Raw genomic sequence first — 19,709 nt, forward strand, 5'->3', positions numbered from 1 at the left:
TTCTAAAAATTAAAAATAAAATTCTAGATAAATTTATTTTTTCTTATTTTATTATTTCTGTAATAAGTCATATTCAAGTTGAACTGGAAATATGAGTATCTTACCATATTCCTCTGCCACATTTTGCAAAGTTTCTTGCCTACTTGGTTAAATAAAATTGACCATATTCTTTAAATCTACAAAAATGAGTTTAAACACCAAAACATCTTTAGTTAAAAGAATATAATACAATACTCTTTAAATAGTATACATACATGCTGTATATATAAAGCCAGTAATAATTTATAATAATTATTGGATAAAGACTTCAAAGGGTTAACTATTTTTTTTCTATGTCAGTCTAGTCTATGTTTCCAGGACTCTCAGAGAGTTAACAGGGTGAGTCTCATCTATAAATATTTACTCTTCATGACAATCTAAAAATAACCATCTGCAACTATTTAAATTTAAATTCAGAAAGGTTTATTTTTTAGGAGTTTTTCATCCTTAAAAATATAAGAAAGCAGGAATTCTTCTTTTTAAAATACAATGTGCTGTGAAGTCCAGTTTGTAATAATGTCCATTGTACATCACTACAAATATCAGTAAAACAAAGTTGAAAACTACTTTCCATACCTGCCTAAATTTTGCACGGGCCTCTTTCTCTTTCATTCTTCCATGGGCAACTAAGTAATCAAATACTTCACCTGAATCAGAAAGGTAAAGCAGGTAGTAAAATATACATAGATTTTTGGTTAACAATATATGCAATGTCAAGTTTTTTCCTTGTTTATAAAGAAACTTTTGGCCCACAATTTTCTGCTAGTTTATGTAAGTTACAAACTAATACATGAATAGAAAAAAGGAAAAAATTACATATAAAATTGAGTATCTGCAGCAGTTTGTGATTTAGCAAAACTCTTTAAAAAATAAGTCATAAAAACACAACCAAGAAACTTGCTTTCTGCTTTCAAGTATTATGTAAAAATACAGTCAACTCTTTATTATTCATTCTAGTAAAGGGAAGCCACAGCCTGGGAAATCAAAAATTAAATTTGGCTTTGTATTTGGGGCCTACATTTCAAACAAAATGATTACGTGTTTTTTGTTGGATTGCTCTTTTAAATTCTCCCTGTCACGTAGCCTGGATAAAATTCCATCTCACTACTTCCATCCACATTGATTTCTTTCTTTCTTTTCCTATACTCACTCTACTCATTTCACTCTCTATTTTATTCTCACTCTACTCATTTCATACATTTCAGTAGTTAGCCACAAATTATACAGAATTAAATCTTTTGTGTGTGTATCTCTATTACCCCAGATGAACTGTAAATTGCTTGAACATCATAATATCTGTACTTAATTTGCATCTTCATCTCCATGGCAGAACACAAAGTGGATAGATAAATGTTTGGTGAAATAATTTAAAAATAACTAGAAGCCGTAGAAATTTTCTACTAGATCCATTACTTTACATGTCTGTAAATTTTTCTCCTTTTTCTCTAGTTAGTAATAGCTTAAAACTAAATTAAACTTGAGACACAATTTTAAAAATAAAATATTATCTTAGTATAAGAGTTAAATTTATTTTTGTGTCCTTATAATTTGTACCATATAGATATCCATGTATATTAAAAACTCACAAAATGGCTTCAAGTGTTCTTGTAAAGTATAGCAAAGTGGTAAAAACAAAAACTCAGACTTTAGAATCAGACCAATTTTGGTATGAATTTTGTTTTAGCCCTAAGTACTACTGAAAGACATTATTAGGAAGATTTCTTAAGTTCATTAAGGCTCAGTTTCTACCTACTGCCTACACACATGGTTGTTATAAGTACTAAATGAAATAATGCATGTGCTTAGCACAGCAACTGGCATATAGTAAGCACTCAATAAATGGCATTTTTGTACCTAGGTATACAGATACATTATATATATATATGCAATATCAATCCTAGGATATAAATAAAATATTAAAAACCAAATACGTAATGAATGTATGTCACATGAAACTAATACATCTACAATGTTAGACAGCATATTATATAATATTAAGCATATTTAAGTGATTAAATGGGATGATGAGAACAGAGAAATGAATGGATGCTCTAGTTGACTCATCATAGTAGTTAATTCTAGATACGTGGTAATAGTTGTTAATTCTAGTTAACCCATCACAGTAGTTAATTCTAGATATGTGAGTTTAGGCTGGGAAAGATATATACAAGAGTTCGAAAAATTTGGATCTACTCTTAAGTACTGCCTAGAATACACTTACCCCAGATATTTACATGACATAATCCTGTACTTATCATATATTGTTTGTGTATGATTTACTTCCCCAACTAGAATGTAAGCGTCTTGAGGGCAGGGACTTTGTCTTTGCTCACTCATGTATTCCCAGCACCTAGAACATTACCTGATATATGGTAAGCATTTTATAAATGTTGTTTGAATGAACAAAAGAAAGAATAAACATATCATTTCACAGTAGTCCTGAAACCTACTTTTAATAGGCTCCTTTGGATTAAACATGGTTCAAAATAAAAAAAAAAAAGATGTATTTGATTTTCTAATCACTGAAAATTTTCATTCCATTAGTGAACCAGAATCAACTCTTGGCAAAGAGGCAGTTATCTGACTTAATTCTTATTCACATTACCTTTCTAGTGTACACGTCAGGTTTGATCCTAAACCAACTAGAAATTTCAGAGGAAAAATATTCAGTGTTTTATTTTCCAGAGTCACCTTGCCATTTATGGATTAAAAAGGCAAGAAAATGATTCTAGATTTACTGTCACAGAACCATGATGGTTTTTGTCACAGAATCACTAACTTGCAAAACTCAAAGAAAACCTATTGCAGGAATCAGAATTTAATGAGACTAGCTGGTATGGTCTGAATTCCTGTACCCATTTCTCTACACTACTCCCCACTGTGCCTCCCAAATATGCTACTGAAGGAGAGTGGTGAAGGCCTTACATACTCTTACTCTAGCCATTACTCCCCTTCATTAGCACCAATAGAGAGTTGACTGTACTTACCATTAACCGTTAAGTCAGTACACATATTAATATTAACACAGTCTTGCAGTGGGCCTTTATAAAACCATAAGGGTGTCTACAGAATTTTAGCAGTCTATAATAATTTCCCAAATCAAAGTGGATCTAGCTCCTTTCTCTAAACTTTACATCACTAAAAGGAAGAAAAGAGTCTAACTAAACTAAAAATAATATTCGGGGTTCCTATGCGACAGATTATTACAGCAATCTAACTGAAGGACATAAAAATAAAGAAATAGTTCATTATGTGGTATTTGTAGATTCATTACTTTTATTATAGATACACATTTTATGCAAATTTACATGGTTGTTTTAATATAATTTTTAAAAGCCTATCATAATAAACATTAATGATAGATTTTCAAGTTAAGTAAAAGAACCTACACTGAAATATTTTTTCAGGTTACAAAAGCTTTGCCAAAAAAAAAAAAAAAGGGACTAAAATATTCAATCTGTATAAACAACTGCAAACGCAATTAAATATATTAACATCTATAGTAAAGCTTTTTAGAAATACGAGGCCAGGTGCAGTGGCTCACGCCTGTAACCCCAGCACTTTGGGAGGCCGAGGTGGGCAGATCATGAGGTCAGGAGATACAGACCATCCTGGCGAACACAGTGAAAACCCATCTCTACTAAAAATACAAAAAAATTAGCCAGGCATGGTGGCAGGCACCTGCAGCTCCAGCTAGTGGGAGGCTGAGGTAGCAGAACGGAGTAAACCCGGGAAGCAGAGCTTACAGTGAGCTGAGATCGCGCCACTGCACTCCAGCCTGGGCAACAGAACAAGACTCCGTCTCAAAAAAAAAAAAAAAAGAAATACGAGACAGTACAAATATAGCTTAGTTGCTACAGACTAGATAAATCCTTTTTATTCTAGTTCACATAAAATCTGAATCACCACTAAAATTATAAATTTCATTAGCTAAGAGCTCAATATAAGTTCAACACTAAGTTTTTCTATCGATTAGCAAAAAATCAATCAGCCAAATAATTTCAGATGCCTTCTTTCTTCTTCAGTTGCTTAAATCCTGAGCCTTTAAAACCTCCCTTTAAGTATTCTTTATTTTTACTTATTAAATGATTAATTCCATAAATTTTCAACCCATTTCTGAGAAAGTGAAGTCCTAAGTCTAACAGAAAAGTGATTCTGAGCTGACGTATTTCTCATTTAAGGGAAAGTGCAGGAGATGAAGGTGATTTTCTATTATATATCAGTGTTTAAAAATCATTCCTATTTTTGACATCATGATAGTCAAAACATATGTGATATTCTACTACAAATGCATCTTGCTATCTCCCTGTCAACTCAGTCCTCTAACATGTAAAATATATAGATCAATACTTGTTTAAATGGAAACATTTAATTCATTTTATGAATTATCTTAGAAAGGCATATATATTGAGAATCTGTCATATGTGAACAATCAGTGAAATAAACGCCTGACCTAGAACAAGCTTTTATTACAGATTTTATTAAATACATTCTGTACTTGAGCCCTGCTGATAGCCAAGAGTTTCTAATCATGATATGATATAATAAAATTTAGATAAGAGAATCAATACATTTATAAGATGACAATACAAATTTAACTTTTCAAAAAATGTCCCTAAGTAAACTGCAAATAAGCCAAAAATTCCACTTATAATAATGTAGGATCAAAAGGTCTTAAAAGTAAACACTGAATTTTTCTTAAGATGTAATTTGAAGGCATTTAAATAAAGCAATAGATTCATTAACAACACTGAAGACATAAATGTCATAATGAACCCTTGAGTGTTAATATTTCTGTATGTCTCAGCAAAGAGAACTTTTCAATCACCCTCATTCTTACCCCCACTCGCGTATTCCATGACTAAATAGAGAGTCTTCTCTGTTTCAATAACTTCAAACAATTTTACTGAAAAAAAAATTAGAGATATAATTCTATAACTGTTAGCACAGATTGAATATGCTTTAAGAAAATTTAAGGCAATACTAAACTAGTAGAAAACTTGACTATTTACTAAACATTATTAATCACAATTTTAAGTTCAAAAAGTCTCTCAAAGATTATTATTCCTATGACAGAAAACTACTTACCACAAAGTGATTTAGAACCAACTTTTTAAGTTGAAAAAGTTAAGTTTCTAGGATTAAAAAGCCATTACTTTTTCAATAAGGTAATAAAAGGAACTCTTAAAATCAGAAAAATAGAATTTTAAACTGAAGTTTAAAAAGAGACTATGTTATATTATGGTGAGCAATTATAAAATGTTAAACAATCTTTGGTACAGAAACAAAAGAATTTCTGTATTTCTGTCATATTATAGAAGTTTCTGGTTAGAAAAACTACCAAATTATCAAATTTATGTAGTTGAAATAGTCACCACAAATAAGCACTTTAACAACTATATACAGTAAGATTTTTAAATGTGCAAAAAAAAAAAGTGTTTTAAAAAAACAGATTTTAAAAAGATTTTACTTCTCACAATCAAATGATTTCATATAATATCTAATCAATAAGTTTATTTGTAAAGATGGGGAGAAATCAGAACTTACTGAAAAATTTTACTAAAATTGAAATCAACTTATTTTCTTTAAAATGCAGTTATTTTGCCTGTAAACTATGATCAAACCCAAGTGCATAGTATCAAAATATTTGAAAGTCATTTTTTTTTTTTTAAATAAATACCTAAACGACCTGCAATCTCACTTAGAGACTTTTTTTTTTTTTTTTTTGGAGACATGGTCTCTGTTGCTTAGGCTGGAGTGCAGTGGTGCGATCTTGGCTCGCTGCAACCTCCACCTCCCAGGCTCAAGTAATCCTCCCACCTCAACCTTCTGAGTAGCTGGGCCTACAGGTGTGCACCATCACGCCTGGCTAATTTTTGTTTTGTTGTGTTTTTTTTTTTTTGTAGAGACAGAGTTTTGCCATGTTGCCCAGGGTGGTCTCAAACTCCTGAACTGGGGCAATCCACCTGCCTCAGCCTCCCAAAGTGCTGGGATTACAGGCATAAGCCACGATGCCCAGCCAGAAAGACATTTTCTTCTTTTAAATTTAGAGACATTTAATCAGGAAATTAAAAAAAAATTGTATGCATTAATTCCAAATGGTATCAATTATTTTAGTGGAGAGCAGAAGATAGCAAGGTAGCAGAAAACAGCAATCTGTAGCTTCCAGTTAGCTTCTTTGTAATCTATTTTTACCCAAAGTACCACTTTCCTGGGTTATCATTCAGGTTATCACTTTTCTTCTGCTTAAATAAACTATCCTTAAACATTGTGTCTTTTCAGGCCAGGCCCGGTGGCTCAAGCCTATAATCCCAGCACTTTGGGAGGCCGAGGTGGGTGGATCACGAGGTCAGGAGATCGAGACCATCCTGGCTAACATGGTGAAACCCCGTTTCTACTAAAAATACAAAAAACTAGCCAGGCGTGGTGGCGGGCGTCTGTAGTCCCAGCTACTCGGAGGCTAAGGCAGGAGAATGGCATGAACCCGGGAGGCGGAGCTTGCAGTGAGCCAAGATCGCGCCACTGCACTCCAGCCTGGGCGACACAGCAAGACTCCGTCTCAAAAAAAAAAAAAAAAAAAAAAATTGTGTCTTTTCAAATACCCTCAAATTAAGGAAAACACTTCATTGCTGATTTTATATATATATTTCATACCTATATTAGGATGATTCAGTATCTTCATTATTCGTACTTCTCGAAATAACTGTTAAAGAAAACAGGTAGACATATTTCTGTTAAAAAAAAAAAAACAAGCAAGCAGAGAGCCAATTAAAATATTTATTTGAAGAAATTAATCTGCTTATAAAATGCTACAGGATTCTGGTAACGAACTGAAACAAGGTATTTTCTCAGTCCCAACTCTGTGCAAACAAGCTGTGTTAACTTAGACTATGACATTAACTTCGCTGTGACTTGGTTTCTAAAAGAATTTTAAGTAGATGAACTCAAATGGTCTGTGTGTGTGTGGGGGGGGTATGTGAATACACTATACGCAAAAAACTTACAATTATTTAACCACTCCTTATGAAAAGCTACAAAAGAAAAACGCTGTGAAAATGAAACTAAATGCTCTTTCATATGATTTTTACCCAGAAACCACCTTCCTTAGAGGTTTGACTCTTTAAAGTCATCTCTACTGACTGATCAGACATTTTAATGAAAGATTCAGTAAGGTTTTTAGGTAGATTTGTAGAATAACTTTAAAGAACAATAAAAATGCATTTACTAATTTATATAAAAACAAAATGAAAAGAAGTGATTTGAAACACAAATGTTAAAATTTCCCTGTTTTTCATTTTACTTTTTAAACAATATAGGGCACGTTTTTCAAAAGCATAATTTGGTATTATTTTCTCTATGTCTTTGAGTATGTGTTAGATTCCAAATAAAGCAATTTGTTCAAGAAAATAGGAGAACCAAAAATTGGTGATATTCTGAAAGTATATTAAGACATATGCATTTTATCAGAATAAAATCTAAAGTTACTGCTTTCAGAGGTGACATTTCTCCAGCAAAGATACGCAATAGCCAAAAGGACACAAAAAGATGTTGAACATTATTAATCATTATGGAAATATAAATCAAAGCCACAAAGAGGTACCACCTCACATCTATTAGGATGACTGCTATCAAAAACCAACCCCCAACTCTGCCCAGAAAATAGCAAATGTTGGCGGGGATGTGGAGAAACTGGAACAGTTCTGCAGTGTTGATGGGAATGACAAACGATAAAGCCTCCATGAAAACAATATATAGCAGTTCCTAAAGAAATTAAAAATAGAATTACCATATGATTTAGCAATTCCACTTCTGGATATATGTCATATACCCAAAGAATTGAAAGCAGAGACTCAAGCAGATACTAGTACACCCATGTTCATAGTAGCATTATTTACAATAGCCCCGCAACCAGAGTCTATCAACAGATGAAGAGATAAACAAAATGTGGTCTATACAAACAATGGAATATTATTCAGCCTTAAAAAGGAAGGAGATTCTGAGACATGATAGATACAACATGGATAAACCTTAAGGACATTATGCTAAGTGAAATAAGCCAGTCACAAAAGGGCAAACACTGTATGATTATGCTTATATAAGGTACCTAGAGTGGAGTCGTCAAATTCATAGAGATGTAAAGTAGAATGATGGTTGCCAGGGGCTGGAAGGATGGGGCACTGGGCGGGTTACTGCTTAATGAGTACAGAGTTTCTGTTTTGGAAGATGAAAAACATTCTGGAGATTGATGGTGATGTCTGAACAACAATGTAAATGCACCTTAATGCCACTGAATTGTATACTTAAAATGGTTAAAACGGTAAATTTTGTTAGGTATATTTTACCACAATTTAAGGAAAGAAATAAAATGTGCAAAAATGCATTAATAAATGTTCACCCCAATTAAAATAAAATAACTTAAGGCTTACCTGCAACGAAAAAGCTTGCTTTCACTAGCTATTCTCAATAATTCCTACACAAACCCAGGGAGTCTGTATGTGTGCATATGTATATTCATATAAATAAATTTTTATAAAGTCCATGATACTTACAATTTTAATAATTAAAAATTACCTACCAGTAAATAAAATATAAAGGTGGATTCATTCATGTTCAAGACAAGTACTTTCTGTAACTGTGAAACACATTTTCATTTCAAATTTGGGACAAAGAGCATGCGGGTTAACCTCTCAGTACACATGGTCTTCAGTATACTTGAGATCATCTCTTGTTCTGGCTCTGACAGCACATCTTCCTGACCATCCTCCTGCCTAAGTGGCCCCTCTCAGTCTTCCACTAAACCTCTCCTGCTCTACTCAACCTTTAAACATGGAGCTCATCAGGGTTCAGCCCTTAGTCCCCTTTATCTTCTCAAATACATGATTTTCCTAATGATTTATCATGGCTTCAAATATCATCGATTTGTTGCTGACTCCTAAATTTAACTTTCTCATCCCAACATTTATATCCAATCCATATACACCTACTCAATGTTTTCACTTGGCTGTCTCACAGAAATTCAAACCCAATACTTGAGTTCTCACACCAAATTTGATACTGGTTTTCCCCAGCTCCATATATCTGTCGAGCACCCTAATGACTGAAACTTTAGGATCATCCTTAACAACACCATCTCTTAAAATTTCTACATCAGATGCATCACTAAGACATTTTTACTCACCTCCACAATTTATTTCAAATCCACCAATGTCTACCCATCCATATTGACACCATTGTCACACTGAATCCCACTGGTCTTGGTACAACCATTCTGACTCTCTTTTCTACCCTCCCATCCTCCAATCTGTTATCCACATATCCTTTCTATCCTCCCATCCTCCAATCCGTTATCCACTAGTTAACATCCACTGGTGGTTTCTCAATGCCATTAGAATAAAACCCCTAACCTTGAACACTGGCTATCAGACTCTGGAAAATATCAAGATCCTATTTACCTCTCTAGCCTTATCTCATGACTCTCAAAGTGCCTACTCTGAGCCTCGTCTCCTCCACCTTTGTGCTCCACAGTCCTAATGCCCCTTTGAGCTCCAAGTCACTGTAACTGATGATTTTGCTATTTGCAGCCTTGGACAATGGGAGTCAGCCTTCACCCAGAAGTGTTCCTCAGAGTTTTGAACTCTTCACCTCCCAAACAGGGCTAACAGTTTTTAAAAACCAATTAGTTATTAGCATGCTACTGACTGCTTGTCAAAACTGAGCATCTGACCCACAGAGGGACAGCTGCATTCACTGACCAAATTGCCTTACTCTGGTATGTGAACCAGGAAAAGTCAAAGAAAGTAGCATCGGATGTCATTTTATATACATATACATACATACATATACATATCTATGATACACACACACACACAATAGACTTTATTTTTATAGCAGTTTTAGGTTCACAGCAAAATTGAGCAGGAAATACAAAGTTTTCATATACTCCCTGTCCCCAAACATGCAGAGCCTCCCCCACCATCAACATCCCAAAACAGAGAGGTACATTTGTTATAATCAATGGACCTACACATCATTATCACTGGAAGTTCACATTTACATTACAGCTCACTCTTGCTACTACTATACATTCTATGGGTTTAGACATGTACCCATCATTTTAGTATTACATAGACTAATACTAACACCGCTCTGAAAATCATGTGTTCCACCTATTCATCCCTCCCTTTTCCCTAACCTCTGGCAACCATTGATCTTTTTATTGTTACCAGTTTTGCCTTTTCCAGAATGTCATATACTTGAAATCATACAGCATGTAGCCTTTTCAGATTGGCTTTTACTTAGTAATACACATTTAAGGTTCCTCCAATTTTTTTCATAGCTTGATAGCTTATTTCCCTTTAGTGCTAAATTATATTCTGCTGTCTAGATGTACCACTGGTTACTCATCCATTCACCTACTGAGGGACATCTTGGTTGCTTCCAAGTTATGAACATTATGACTAAAGCTGCTATAAACATCCGCGTGCAAGTTTCTGTGTGGACGTAAGTTTTCAGCTTCCTTGGGTAAATACCAAGGAGTGCAACTGCTGGATCATATGGAAAGGTATGTGTAGTTTTGTAAGAAACTGCCAAACTCTCTTCTAATGTGGCTGTACCATTTGCATTTCCACCAGCAACAGATGAGAGTTCCTGTTGCTCCACAACCTTGCCAGCATTTGGTGCTGTGTTTTGGGCTTTCGCTATTCAAATAGGTATGTAGCGGTATCTCATTATTGTTTTAATTATCATTTCTCTGATGACATATGATATGGAATATCTTTTCACATGCTTATTTGCCATCTGTATAACTTCTTTGATGAGGTGTCTGTTCAGATCCTTCACCTATGTGTTAATCGAGTTGTTCATTTTCAAGCCTTTTCAAGCCAATTTTTAGAAGCCTGTTCCAATCCTCAATAATACCAGATGCCTGTGGACAGTAGGAAACGTAGAATGTTCATTAAATATCTTGTTGATTCTAGTTTGTCACATCAGAGAAAGGGTCCTTACCGTGGGCAGTCCTGGAGGTCCTGGGCAGAGGGAGCCAGAAGTCATATTCCCTCAATTCCTCCTCAGGGGTGTCAGGGAGGTGTGGGCCTTGGTCTGAGTGGCGGCCCTCAGGTCAGCAGAGGAGAATGTGCCTGGAATCTGGGTGATTATCCAGAGTGAGGGCTGAGGGGGCCTCTCGCTCTGACACAGAAAGGATGCCACCCCTGCCCGGGCTTACCCAGGACTGACAACAGAAATGGAACTCCATGGGGTCCCTTGGTCTGAGCAGGTAGTCCCCTCAGAATACTTTCAGGGTTTTTACCTTGGCTTCTGACTCCACCTGAGCCTCCTCTCTGCTTACCTAACCCGCCCCAGACTCACCTCCCTGAGAACCCCAAAGAGAAACAAGGGGGCACCTCATCAGGTGACCACTGCCCAGAGACTCCCAGGCTGACAGTAGGGGTGGGGCTCTACGGGTTAGATTTGCAGAGGATCTAGACTTCTTATTTCAACCTATTTTTTTCCTTACTGTGGCACGAGCAGATAAAATTCACACGTAATATGAGCAGAAAAGATTCACATATAGCTATAAAACCAAAATTCCCAAATCTGATGATTCTAGGTTTTAATGTAACCAAGTAATTTTTTCCAGAAAGTCAAATATGGTAGCTTATTATTTGATGACTTTCATAAAATCATTTTATAAGCACTGAGTAGTAAAATCAGCCATTTAAACATTTAAAAGTCATTTTATAAGAAAAAATGCTTCAGTGTAACTAACGTAATTAAAAAAATTGAACATTATTTTAAAAAAATATTATTTTCCCCAAGCCTCCAAGAACATATTATAAAGAATAAACACAAACAGTACTTACTTTGGTTTTGCTATAAGATATAGATTTTAAAGTTTATGAACTTGTTATTAATATAAGTAGCACTATTATGTTTCATTTGTAATTTATTTGTATTATCGCTATTATATATCTCTAACAGAAAAGTCCCTGGCATCAATCTTGCTCTCCTACACTCATATACAATATCTAAATGAATTACCACTTCTACTTTCCTCATTTATTCTTGTTTTCTTGTTAAAATTTTACTTATTTGTTCAGCTGTAGGAAATGACTTAAAAAATCACAACTCAGCACTTCAGTGTATCAGACATCTTTGTAACTGGCCTCTACTGAACTAACCTGCCAACCTTTTCTCTACATTTCCTCTGCAACACACAGTGAGTGATATCTGTGCACCCATAATGCTCTTGGCTAGTGGTGTTCCCTGAAGCCTTACACTGCAAGCAGCTGAGTATCATGCTTACCAGAGGTTATCTAGGTCCCAAATATGTTTGCCAGTTGCAGTTACTACTGGAAATAGATACTTTAATATATTAGTTTCCTATTGATGAGTAACAAAGTACCATACCCTAGCAATTCACAACACACATTTGTTGCCTTGCAGTTTCTGTGGCTCAGTAATCCAAACAAGACTTAACTGGGTCCTCTGCTCAGGTCTCATAAGGCTGCAATCAAGGTGTTGTCCAGGATGGTTCTCATCTGGATACTTGACTAGGGAAGAATCTATTTCTGAGCTAACCCAGGTTACTGGCAGAATTCATTTCTTTTTAGCTGTTAGTACTGAGGACCCTGGCTTCTTGGTGGCTGTTAGCTAGGGGCCACCCTTACCTATTGAGAGACTGTCCATAGGTCCTTGCCAAGTGGACTTCTCCAACATGGCTATTTACTTTCTTAAGCCAGCAAGTATAGTCTCTAGAACAAGTCTGCTAGCAAGACAGTCTTACATAATATAATATAATCATGAGAGTGAAATTCCATCACCTTTTCCCTATCACATTGGTTAGAAGCAAGTCAGTCATAGGTCCTGTTCACAATCAAGGGGAAGGGATAATGCAAAAGTGTGAACATCAGAAGGCAGGTATCATGAGGGTTGCCTCAAAGTCTGTCCAATACAAATTTTACATAAACCAATGAAGTACACGTTTGTTGTTTGACAAAACAAACCAAACTGAATACTTTGGAAATACTAGATAAAAGTTGCTAGACTGCTGTCCAACTAGGTGTGGGCAAGATAAATGTAAAAGATTGGAAAAAAATCTAGGCTTCTGCTCTAATTGCTGCCTGAGTGTCATTCAATTCTCTCATTAATTAAAACAAAACAAAACTGGAAACAGTAGGAAGTGTATTATGAACTTACGAGTGTGATCTGTACAAGGTAAATAAAGCAGAATGATAACTGGCAGACCCAAACTAAAAAAAAAAAAAAAGAAAAGAAAAGAAAAGAAAAAAGAAAAAAGCTTTAGCCCTACATGAAAAGATTAATCAATGCATATACATTTGTGTGTACAACTGAAGTGTTAAATGTTTATATAACTTTTAATAATTCCTCACTTTAACCTGCTTTTTTCAATTAACAGTTCCTTACTACACTATGAAAGCGGGCTTTTACTTTTACTCTAATTGGCACAGGCATTTCCTGTGTACTAGGAAGTGTGGCCCATTAAGCCACATGAATAAGCCATGTTGGTTTCTGGATTCTAACTCCTCTTCTTTCTCTTGTCTTGACAAAGCACATCACATTACAGAATATCGAAGACAACACTGTCATATGAATAATCTTGAATTGACTCTAGTTACTTTTTATGAAATTACTGGCAAATTTGGTAGTTTTCTCTTAGAATCAGCTGGGACATATCTCAAAACTAACAAACATACTGATGTTTCCTGGCAGCTCCATGTTTCAGAACTACTAATCTAAAGAAACAGACTGGCAGCATATTCTTCAGGTATTCCTCCAAAAGCACTGGGGTGTTTTTTTGTTTATTTAATTATTTCATAAGTTGGGCTTTTGACTGCAATGAGTTAATAAATTTAATCCCTGACTGGTACCTGGAATGTAGTTATTCCGTTCTACAAAGAACAGACATGAGCTGAGGGATAGGATTAAAATCATTTTGTGAAAACTGGGGCATCCACAACAAAAACAGCACCTAAACAGAAGGCCACTCCACTTCCATCCGGAGAAGAAGCAAGAAAAAGAGTTGTAGGCAGGGCCAAAGTTCTAATCATAACTTTAACTGGAATTTTTAATTCCAATTAAAACAACAATACACAGCCATTGGGTTCCTATATCTCAAATATCTCTTGAGTACATTGTTCAATCCTTAGTTTCCTCTCCTTCAGCAGTTTTGGACAAAGAGAGAGAAAAAAACATAAGCGATAACAATAAGATGTGTGTGGGTTTGGGTGTGTGTTGACTAAAAATGATAGGCAGTTGTCGAAGAATGGTTGCTGTTAGAAGGAGCATCAGGATGTTTTACATGGTATACTGAGTAAGGATAATGGAATACCAGATTCCTACCCCATCAATCATCTGTCCTCCCAAAGAAACACTTGAATTGTCAGCTGGATTTCGATCCCTGTTATGAAATGAACTGTGTTCCCCGCAAATTCATATGTGGAATCCCTAATGCCCAGTGTGACTATACTTGCAGACAGGGACTTCAAGGAGCTAATTAAGGTTAAGTAAGGTCAGAAGGGTGGAGTTCCAATCCAATATGACTGGTGTCCTAAAAAGAGGAAGAAATGTCAGGGATGAACTAGTCATGTGCAGGCCAAGGAGAAAGACCTCAGGAGAAACCAAACCTGCCTACACCTTCATCTTGAATTTCCAGACTCTAGAAACGTGAGAAAATTTCTGTTAAGTCACCCAGTCTGTAGTATTTTGTGATGGTCCTACTAGCAGAATAATATGATAACCCTCCAAATCTAGAGAATTTTGGCCAATTGAAAAGTATCACATGGCTTCAGCAAATGTCTAAGATATCTCTTCCTCTCCAGGACTCCCCTCAACCCCTGCCTAACTCTCTATTTTCCAGTTGGCTGCATGAAAGAAAGAGACTGAAGCTAATGGCAGAGTTTTCTGCATGAGCTGCATGAGGCAAAAGGCAGCAGGGAGAGGGAGAGGAAAAGCCACATATACATATGTGATCTTTTAACCCAGGGCAGATCCTCATCAGCAAGGTGCCAACCTTCACACTTCTTTGGGTCAGTGGAGAGAGTTAAATGGGCATTTAGACTATGAAAAGAGGTTTGAAACAGAGAGTTATTCTTTAAAAAGTTAATTACTGTATATGTCACATGCTCCAGGTACAAGTACAAAAAATAGAGGTATTTTTAAGAATAGTAGTGCCATGCTACTATTTGAGTTTCTGATGTTAATTTTCAGTTCTTTTTCTTTCTCATTTTCAAACTGTGATGTCACACAATGTTGCTAGCAAATGTAAATTTAGTAAGAGAGCTCTGAATTTACTATTCCCCTTCGAATTTACTGTTTCAGGTTTGCTGTAGGCTGGAAATTAAGGCCAGAGTTTGCTAGAATTGTGTGTTAAATTAGGAAAATAAGTCAGGAGTGAAGGCCTGAGATACGTCTTCTATATCACAGCTATTCTAGTTGTTCAGAGGCCTTTATTGTTTCCTTCTTGGTTCTTGGCTTTGTTCCAGATAACTAAAGTTAGTAAACAATCTTCAATTCTTTGGAGATATTGACTTTTCAATTGGGTCTTTCCTGGCTAGAGCTTAGGTCAGGAATAGCCAAACCCCATTAGTGTCAGTCAACATTTGCCTCAATTATGTGCATTTTCCTTGTCTCTTCTCAACTGCTCTTTGTTCCTTCCTATCTCTTCCATTCTTCTGCTAGTACTCTTTTTGTGATGAGAAAAATTCTGCCATTTTTAGAACTAGCCAACTGGACATGGCTTAAACAATCATCATTCCAGTTACACCCAAAGTGTCATAGTCAGGGGCCAGTCAAATGCACATAGTCTTCTCTCCATCAGACCTGCTCAGCAGTCTGATAAAGTTGCCCTTGATCTCCTCAATGTTACAGGACTTCTGCATCGCTTGCTTGATCTTGAGGCAGAAGGAGAACACTGTGGTCACTGGGAGCTTGACAAAGGCAATGGTTGAGCTCGTTCCTCCTGAGAGAGCTATTCCAGGCTGTCTTCAGAGTCACAGTAAACTGGGCTAGGAGAAGGCTGGCACACAGTTCCTGTGCCTTACAACACAGCCTTCTTCACCTTTCAAGGATTGTGCTCTGATTTGGGTTTTAGGAGGGTTAGGAACCCTTCTTTGTCTTCACTGCAATCTTTGTAAAACTTCTATCTGTATCTTTGACAGTTTACTGGCCTATTAATATGAAGTATGGGCGTGGCTTTACCCTGAAGGTGACATGCAGTTCCAAGAGACTGCTAGGTCCTTGTCTAGACTATCTCAGAAGTGCCATTTATTGAGGGATTATGTGTATATATGTATATATATTTTATCTACGTTAACAGAATCCTACAGATTAAACTTTCAGCTTTTTAAATTCTAGGATCATCATGTCATTTCTTTTTTAGCTCTTAGACATCTCATTGGGATGTCAAGTATTTTGTAAAATTATTGCTAGCAGCACTATAACAATTTAAGCTAACTTCTTAAGGTCTTCCTATGAAATTGCAGCACAGAAAGACATCTGAATATAATTAAATGAATACATATTAGGTGATTTATAACTACAACAGTAAAATAATTATTCAGTATTTCTTTATAAAGTTGACAACTTGCAGCCAATTATTCATTGCAAAGTAATAGAAGGAAATACCCTATAAATGATAGCCTGTGTCAGTTTCCCAAAGTTTTGTCTTCACATAGGTAGATTATAAGATTCTTATAAGAAGATTATAAATCTTATAATTTCTTATAAACCAGTACCAATTTCATATTACTAGAATCTCTCCTAAGGTCCTGCACAGCTTTGGGTATAAATCAGTGCTCAGTAAAAGTAATTGTTGGAGATATGAAGTTAAATAATTTCAGAAAGAAGATATTAAAAGTAGCCTAAATTTGAAAAGATGGCCAATTTCATTAGAAATCATGGAAATTAAAATTAAAACTAGATACAACTTCACACCCATAACGTTGGCAAAAGTTTTAAAACATGGTAATATAAAGTGTTGACAAGAATGTGGAGCAATAGTAAATCTCATACAGTGCTGGCTTAAGTAAAAATTGGTACAGCTACATTGGAGAGCAATTTGACATTATCTAGTAAAGTTGAGGTTATGCATGCCCTTCAACCCAGCAACTCTACTTGGAGAGAGACATCCCTCTATATATCTTCTCAAAAAGATATACACAATAATGGTCATTCATTATCTGTATAGTAAAAACAAATAGTTAACTAACTCGAAAAACAAAATAAAATACAAACATAGAACAATAAAATCCACTAACAGGAAAATAAATAGATGTGGTATATTAAGGAGAAAATGGATAAACCATGCATGGCATATTCATACAATGGGATCCAACAATAGCAATAAAAAATAAATGAACAAGGTCAAGCATGGTGGCTCACGCCTGTAATTCCAGCACTTTGGGAGGCCGAGACAGGTGGATCACCTGAGGTCAGGAGTTCAAGACCTGCCTGGCCAGCATAGTGAAACCCTGTCTCTACTAAAAATACACAAAATTAGCTGGGCTTGGTGGCGGGTGCCTGTAATCCCAGCTACTTGGGAGGCTGAGACAGAAGAATCACCTGAACCCAGGAGGTGGAGGCTGCAGTAAGCCAAGATCATGCCATTGCACTCCAGGCTGTGCAACAAGAGTGAAACGCTGTCTCAAAAAAAAAAAAAAAAAAAAAAAGGAAGAAAGAAAGAATAAGACTATATAACTAGCATGAATAAACTATAAGACAATGTTAAATGAAAAAATCCGGTTACAGAAAGATAGGACATTTTAAAATAACAAATATACTATATTTTAAGTACAATCATATGTAAAAAAAAGTTTTTAAAAATTTGAATGGGAATAAGAAAGACCAAATTCAGAATAGTAGTTATTTCTAGGTAGGAAAAGACAAGACTGGAACCAAGAAATGACACATGGGGCTTCAACTGTAGCTGTGATGTTTTATTTCTTTAAAAACAAGATTAGAATAAAACATTTTAGTGTAATAAATAAATATCATGAGAAAGCAACTTTTTTAAAATGGGAAAGACATTTTGAAGTCCCTATCCAAAAATTAAAAATAGACTAGTTTATTATATCAACAAACTGCCAAGCTTAGAAAAACATGAAAATATGACTCTTAAAATAACTAAATAAGAAAAAAGACTGTGACTTTTAAAACAGCCAGATGGTTAGTCTAAACTTCATAGGTGACTTAAATAGTCTAAGCGTCCTTCATTTCCCTCAAGAGAAAATTCTTCCACATTGATTTCAGTATATCTTAAGTAGCTTCTTGAGAACACAGAAATGGATGTTTTGCAGCTATTAAAAACCAAGCAATTAGGATAGAGGTTTTTGGAGTTAGAGGCAGAATACAGGCATTAAACCAAAAACATCAGAAACAAAAAGCGTCAACAAATAAATCAACAAAATGACTACCAAAACTAAAACAAATAAAAATGGAAGTGATTATTTATAAATAACTTGGTTATGAGTGCTTGATTTTATGGAGGTTAAGTGGATTTAACACTGTCAGAGGAATAGGAAAGGTTTTCCTGAAGAAGTAACTCTAGGCTGAAATGGGAGGAATGAGTAAGGACTAATTAAGGGAAGAGGGGAGATAAGCCTTACCCAGAAGGTGGGAGAAAGTTGCAAAGGCCTGGTAACTGGAATAGAGTATGAATAGGAGCAGATGAAAATCACTAAAGCTGCAGGAGTTGGGGAAGAGGAGAGTAAAGAGAAGCTATGGGGAGTTCATGGTCCATGAAGTAGAAAACGAAGGTAGGACCTTTATACCATGTTAACAAATTTGATTTTTGGACTACAAACAATAAAATGCCATCTGAAAGTTTAAACAAAGGGATAGCATATTCAAAGACGTATTTTGCATCCTTGACGACTTAAACTCTATGTATTACATTTTAAACTCTCTGTGTGTGTGTGTGTGTACGTACATACGTACATAAAGTGGATGCAGTTAGAAGGCTACAAGAAGATAATAGTGACTTTGTCTAAACTGGTCATGATGGAGAAAGATAAAAGCAGATATTTTCAAAAGAGATATAAGAAATAAAATCAGCAAGACTGAAAATTCCCAAGTCACAGTCATAGATTGGGAAAATGAATAAGCATTAGGTAATGTTTCAGATAATTCTCAAGACATTCAGAGTGATTACTGAATCTAACCTTAAAGAGATATTCCTCCCTGAAGATTATGTATGGCTGTCAAATTCTAGGTTGTCAAGCTTATTAAACTCAAAATCTGAAAGACTGGAAGTTTTAATTTGAGGGATATTAGCAAACAGATTTTTGATAATACTCTTTGGATATGCTTGCTCTGGAAGATATTCTTCATATTTGGATGCACATCTGTATGTTAAAAATGCCCAATTATATGTCATTGAGCCCTTTCTCCAGTAATTAAAGAAGGCTAACAAGGTTTAGAAAAGTCAGATTTTTGGTCACTAAACTGCACCGTTTGTTTTTCTCAGCAAATCTGATGATCACATCCTGAACAGTTAAACTGTTGGTATTTTAGCCAGATATTAATATTATTGGTATCACTTTTAAAACACTTGTTTAAACACCTTTTCCCTCAAAATCCCCATATTTCAGCGTGAAAAGTATACTTCCCACCAATTCTTCATATGATTTTATGTTAAACCCTGTTTTCAGTATTTT

At 35.3% G+C, this 19,709-nt stretch overlaps 1 protein-coding gene across 5 annotated transcripts in view; it reads right to left on the minus strand.

Moving 5' to 3' along the window:
* MARK1 (microtubule affinity regulating kinase 1) overlaps nucleotides 1-19,709 on the minus strand; it is a 143,134-nt gene that overhangs the window by 59,538 nt on the left and 63,887 nt on the right. For 4 of the 5 annotated variants that reach the window (XM_031655593.1, XM_021927071.2, XM_031655594.1 and 1 more), the window contains exons 4-6: nucleotides 6,694-6,742; nucleotides 4,880-4,945; nucleotides 616-686 (exon numbers count right to left, since the gene is read on the minus strand). In XM_031655593.1, coding sequence (XP_031511453.1) covers nucleotides 616-686; nucleotides 4,880-4,945; nucleotides 6,694-6,742 — 186 coding nt within the window. Of the gene's footprint in view, nucleotides 1-615; nucleotides 687-4,879; nucleotides 4,946-6,693; nucleotides 6,743-11,043; nucleotides 17,448-19,709 lie in introns of those variants that run through there. The other variant, XM_031655596.1, reaches the window with a different exon arrangement.

Source organism: Papio anubis, chromosome 1 (genome assembly GCF_008728515.1).
Source record: "Papio anubis isolate 15944 chromosome 1, Panubis1.0, whole genome shotgun sequence".
NCBI lineage: Eukaryota > Metazoa > Chordata > Mammalia > Primates > Cercopithecidae > Papio > Papio anubis.